Genomic DNA, 6,274 nt, shown 5'->3' with positions numbered 1-6,274 from the left:
TCTTCTTCTGTAAAATGGGAGCAGCACTTACTTAATCCTTCAGCTGAGATCAGCGACTGGGGTGCAGTGAAGTTTGAGTTGCTGTTCTGCAGTTGTTTGTGATGACTGAGTGCTGGGGCCTTGGGGAAGTTGTGGAATCTTGGAGTCTGAGTTGGAAGGAGTCTTAAGGGGATGGGTGGTAACCGGCAGCCTCCTGCCGTCAGCTCAGCCTGAAGACTCCCCAGAGCAACAGGACTGGGTTTCCTCTTGGCAATGAGCCTTCTGCTTCGGACCGGTCCAAGCTGAGGAAGACAGTTCACGCAGAGAGGCTTCTGCTCTAACCGGGCATTTTGCAGGGAAGCGGGGGCGGGACCCGAAGACTCAGCGGTTTTGGGCTCGGGTTCGGAGGCTAACACCCGCAAGCTGAGGGTGGGCGTGGCCGGAACCACTGCACGCGGAGGACCTTCAGTGGAGCGAGCACCGCGGATCACCACGTAGTGACAGCCATCACCTCCCACCGCTCACCCATGAAGCGCCTGATACATCACATACCAAACTATCTTGGTGAAATAAACCTAGTTACTGTGAAATAAATCCAGAATCGCGGGAGGTACGTCGGTCACGATCTCTACTTAAATGAAGACGCAGAGGCTTAAAGTGTCCACTTCTTCCAGGGACCGAGCCTTGATCAATTTAGGCTTATCAGATTGCACAAGTGTATGCTGGATAAAAGGAGACAGCGACCCCAGAGCTCAGTTTGCAGCCCCTATTCTTCCTGGGGTGGGAAGGGGCGGTCCTTCCGCCAGGGGCGGGGCCTCCTTGTGGGCGGGCCCTCGGTGGGCGGGGCGCAGCCAGAGGGGGCCGGCGGCCGGAAGTGCCCCTGTGGGCCGGCGACCGGGACTTCAGGTCCCTAACGCCCGTCCGCGGTGCTGAGGGCTGCGGCTTTCCTGAGCCGCACAACTCCCTCGCCCACTGCCGTGCTCGCCCGCCGCTGCCGCCCGGGACGATGGTGCCCCGCCTGCTGCTGCGCGCCTGGTCCCGGGCCCCTGCCCTCGGCCTGGGAGCGCCCTGTCGGCCCCTCAGCGCCGGCTCCGGGCCCGGCCAGTACCTGCAGCACAGCATCGTGCCCACCATGCACTACCAGGACAGCCTGCCCAGGTGAGCCCGGCCGCCCTGCCCCGCCGCCAGCCCTGGGTGGGCGCGCCCTGACTCTACTCAGCAGGACTGGCACGGAGCAGTCTCGACCTTGAGGCAACCCCGCGCCCCGATCTGGAAGTCCTGTGACTTTCAGAATCTCCACTCCAGGGACTCAGCAGCCCGAGTTCTCTCCTAGAACCACCCGCCCCTACCCCGCTGTTCAGATTCTTTCATCTTGAGCCCTTCGTAAATTCCCTCCTCAGGTTCTTGTTTAACCTATCTTCCAGCCATGTATCCTGTCTCTCATATTTCTTTCTCCCGGAAAAATGTCCTACCCGCCTCTCTGCAACACCTCCCTAACCCCCCAACTAGCGCATCCCCCGAGGTGCTTTAATGACCACCCGGATATAGGCAGCCGATTCCGGATACACAGTGCAGCGGTTGCCCTCCGTCAACTCCCAGGACTTCATCTTGTTCACGGATTACTCGGAACCCTCAGCCCTTGTCCTCATTCCTCCCTCCTCTGCTCTTAGTAACCCGTCAGTCCCCACAGGTACACTCCTCACGTTCACCCTCACCGTCAGTTTATTGCCTACCCTCCGCCGTTTCCTTAGTAACTTTTAACTCCAGTCTTTTCGTTTCACCAGTCTCTCATCCCTCAGCCTCTGATTTGCGAAGTCTCACCCTTTAATATTAGAAATTTCCTTCCCTGTCTAAAAGCAAACTTGAACTGTCTTCTCCACTCATTCACCGTTTAGTTCCTGAGGCCAACTCCAAATTTGTCTGAAAAACTCCTCTCACTTCTTTTCCCAAGTTGCCATCAGGATACCCCGGTCCAGGGGCTGGAGGCCAGAGTTCCCTCCCCAGGAAAAAAAACACTGTTTCACAGCACTGCACCAATGCCGCGTTGTGGTTTTTCTCTATATCCTGGAGTTATTTAACTCTCCATCATCATTGCTCGCCCTGCTCTTGCCAACGGCATCCAAAGGTGCTTCCTGTGAAAGTACACTGTGCAGACATCTAAGACAAACTAAATAGGAGATCATCTGAGCTCGCAAGGGGCAGAGGGCAAGGAAGTGAAGCTGTGTGCCTGCAGGCTTAGCCCGGGACCTGCCCCTCCCTGACAGCCAGTGTGTCTGAGTTACTTCACTATGTAGGGGAAAGGTGACTGGGCTGGCAGAGCCTGTCTTCACTTGCCAAGCCCAGAATCGTGGTCACTGACTTTGAGGCAGGCCAGCCCAGGGCTCCACCCAGATTTAAGATCAGAGGGATATTCAAGATTTTCGAATTGGAAAACTGGAAGGAATATTCAAGATTGTTTAGACCAACCCTATTCATGGCACAAAACTCTGTAGGAATCTGAGTAAAAACAGTACCATTCATCACCCTTTAAGCAACCATTAACTCGTCAATAAAGCAGGAGTTGGATGAGAGATGAAATTTCTTCTGCCTCTGAGATTCTGGGCTAGTGAAATATATTATCTTTGACATTCATGTTGATGTCACATTTGCTGAAAGGCCTCTGACTTTGAAGTCTGGTAGGACTGAGTTTCAGATTCTGTATCTGCAAGTCATTAGCTGTAATTTTGGGCAATTTAGCTAACTGCTTGGAGGTACAGTCACCTGCCATGTCAGAATGGCACCATACTGAGATAAGATGCCTGAGATAAATACTCTCAGAATTAGTCCTGCTGCCAGAGAACCTTGGACTCTTTCCACTAGGAACCCTTGCACTTTCACTTGCTTCGTTTTGTGTGTGTATGTGTGTGTGTTTTCCTTCTCTTTTTGGTGGTGTGGTGAAATACATTTAATATATTTAACAAAATTGACCATTTTAACCATTTTTAGCTATATACTAGATGTCATTTTAAGGGGTCTATTACATAATCTTGACTATAAAAGTGCAAGTCCTGTGGAAACACAGTGTGGATCAGCCTGAGCCCATTCACATTACTAATTTGATAAGCACTTATCGATCGTGGTGAGGCACTTCCAGTACAGTGGAGGAGATGTAAACAGAGTTACAATTGGATAACTGGGAAGCATCATCTTATAATTCTTAAGATCATGAAAAGGAGTCAGGCCTGAGTGTATATGTGTGTTGCTGGGAACTGAATCTCAGACCTGACTTTTAATTCTTCCTTGATGCATGACCATGAAGAAGTCATCTTACCTAAAAAAAGGAGTGATACTAGCTTTCTTTCTGAGTAGTAAGAATTAAACACCCTGATATAAAGCACTTACTTAGAGCTGAGTCTGGCACATAGTACATAGTAGATATTCACAGTACTATAATGGTTGTAGACCAATGTCTTGCATGTCTGAATGTGTCAGCAGAGAGCCATTGCTATGTGAGTGTAGAGAAACCTGTGTAAGAGAAATGAGGGAAGGATAGGGAGCACTTGCCAAGAACAGGCACTTGAAATACATGATGTGATCTGAAATTTTGACATTTATGTTAGGCACAGCCTAGAGAATCACCATCTAGCCCTTAAAGTATTGAAGTGAGCGTGGGGTGGGGGCAGTGGCAGGAGAAGGGCCCATTACTGAGCATCATCTTAGGTCTCTAGTTGATCCAAAATAAAAGTCATTTATCTGTGGCTTTTCTGTTAATCCCGACTACTTTATCTGGTAACTGATGTTCCAGACGTAATGGGCAGGGTTTCTAACTTGCGAAGCTGGAGAGGGCATGGAGAAGAACAGACGAAGAAACACTAATGTTGTAGGCCTCAAAGACAGATCTTTTAGACCAATCATCCTGAGTTCCAGAATAATTTTATTCCCCAGCAACTCTGTGCAAAGCTTACAACTCAGTAACTCAATATTCATAACTGAGTCTTGTAAACACAGAAAATGCTTTTTAGCTGTGTTCTTGCAGGAAGAACGCCGAGGTGCCTACTACTCAGAGGCAGACTGCTTTGCTAGCAGATGACTAAGAGTAACTCACACAGGAGATGAACCTGTCCGGCGTGTACTTTTCTTCCATCTGTATTATGGCAGAAAATTTTTAGATGGGGTGGGGTAACTGCTGTGAAAATCTCTCAGAACCTGCCTCTGCCAAGGAGTGATAGATATACCACAAGGAGCTTCGGAGCTGCAGTGAGCACGGGAGGCCACTTCTACTGTTTTGGGAGGAATGTGGAGGAAGCAGGCCAGCACATAGACACTGAAATTGCTCTCCTGTCTTCAGTTTCCAAGAGCATAAGTGTTAACAGGAAGAATGGCTTGTGAACACTTACTGAAAAGGAAATTGTTACACTGAGGGCTTTTGTGGTAGTGTTTTGTAGAAACTCCACTTCAAACTGGCCTAAGCAAATAGGGATGTAATAGCTCATAGGCCTGAAAACTCTGTGTTAGATCAAGAGGTTCAAATGATGTCATCAGGACCTTTGTCTTCCTGCTGAACTCTTCATCTGTAACTTCATTCTCAAACAGGCTTTCTCCTCATGGTGACAAAGTGGCAGCCAGCACATAAGGTATAACTTACAGCCTCATCTTTTGGTCCTAAAGCTAATAGAGACACCCCCCGCCAAATTCCAATAAAGGCCTGTAACTAAGTTTTATTGGCTCTCACTGGGCCTCATTAGAGCTGAACCAGTCAGCTGTCAGCCCCCTCCTGGGAGTCTGAGGTAAAGTCAGTTCTCCTTGAACCACAGGGACTGAGCAGGAAAGCGTGGTGCTGTTGCCAGAAGAGCATGGATGTGGGGCAGGTCCATGGTGGAAGTGGGGAACGCTGTGCTAGGTGCTGAGGAGAAAAGGTGAGTTTGTTTCTCAGAGAAGTGAATAGGCTGACTTTGAGTCCATAGGACTTGAAAACCAAGTAACTGAGCGTTTACTGTGTGCCAGGCAGTGTCCTGAGACAAGGACGTGCATCGCCTCATTTAATCTGTACAGACCTTCAGAGGCACATATGTGTATTACCCACATTTTATAGGTGAGGCAGCATAGGTGCAGGGTGGGTGCGAGCCCACAGCCACACATCTGTGAGTGATGAGGCTGGAGTCTGCTCTCTGAACCACTGGGCAGCGCTGCTACTAGGGATGAATAAAAAAAAAAATTGTTGCCAGGTGTGGTGGCGCATGTCCGTAATCCTTGGGAGGCTGAGGCAGGAGGATCAATGTGAGTTCAGGCCAGCCTGGGATACAAATTGAGTTCAAGGCCAGCCTGAACTGCATAGTGAAACCTCATCTCAAAAAGACCAAAAAAAAAAAAAAAAAAAAGAAAATGTAAGCCAACCATTGAGATACAATTTACATGCCATAAGATCCACTTTTTTTTTTTTTTTTGGTATCAGGAATCAAACTCACGACCTTATGCTTGCCAGGCAGGTACTATGCCGCTGAGCTACATTCCGGCCCAAGATCCACTTTTTAAAAAGTATATAATTCGATGGTTTTTAGAGTATCTGCAGAATTGTGCAACTATCACCACTAATTCATTTACCCCTCCCCCCAAAACCATGTTCTCACTACTAGTTCCACCCCTGCCCCCATTGCCCTTTTTTTTTAATTTTAAAAATAAAAGGAGGAAAACATTAACAGACAGACAACCTTTCACAAAATAGCAAAAGAACAGTACAGACAAATACAGAGTTACAAACAAAGTGATAGGAAATTAACAATGCTTGTTGTATTACATATTGATATCTTCAAAGTGGTTTCTCATGAAAACAGAGACATGCAATATTGATCAATCAAGGACTCATTAACAGTTTTTTCAGCAAAGAAATAGAAAACAGTAGAACAACTATGTTAACTGTCCTGTATATACATACATACAAAATTTCTCCTTCTTTCCCTTTTCTTTTCCCATATCCCAATTGCCCTTTACCCTTGAGTGTTTTCCTATCATTTCACAATGTCTGTCATACCTCCAAGTTCAGATTAACTCTTTCAGGTTTTACACTAGTGAGACAATGCCGTGCTTGCACATGCAGGTCTGATTTCACTGATGAGTATGGTCTTCAGTTGTCACCATTTACCTATGGTCTAGAGTGTATCTTTCCTTATAACTGAGTAATATTCCATTATATAAAAGTACCACAATTTTCTTATCCAGTCCTCAGTGGATGGACATTTGGGTTGCTTCCACAATTTAGCAATTACAAATTGTGCTGCTATGAACATAGGTGCACATATATCGCTGTGATATGATGTTT

The 6,274-nt window shown here is 47.4% G+C and overlaps 1 protein-coding gene across 1 annotated transcript in view; it reads left to right on the top strand.

Annotated features, from left to right (window-relative positions):
* Window positions 1–831: 831 nt before the first annotated feature.
* The window catches only part of Cpt2 (carnitine palmitoyltransferase 2), a 27,340-nt gene continuing 21,897 nt past the window's right edge, over window positions 832–6,274 (top strand). The window contains exon 1 of the mRNA XM_005398561.1: window positions 832–1,137. Within this exon, the coding sequence (XP_005398618.1) occupies window positions 986–1,137 (152 nt within the window). The 5' untranslated portion in view covers window positions 832–985. The remainder of the gene's footprint in view (window positions 1,138–6,274) is intronic.

Source organism: Chinchilla lanigera, unplaced genomic scaffold, assembly GCF_000276665.1.
Source record: "Chinchilla lanigera isolate Chin_1 unplaced genomic scaffold, ChiLan1.0 scaffold00063, whole genome shotgun sequence".
NCBI classification, from domain to species: domain Eukaryota; kingdom Metazoa; phylum Chordata; class Mammalia; order Rodentia; family Chinchillidae; genus Chinchilla; species Chinchilla lanigera.
Note: the sequence above shows the minus strand (reverse complement) of the source record. Positions and strands in the feature narration are given on the sequence as shown.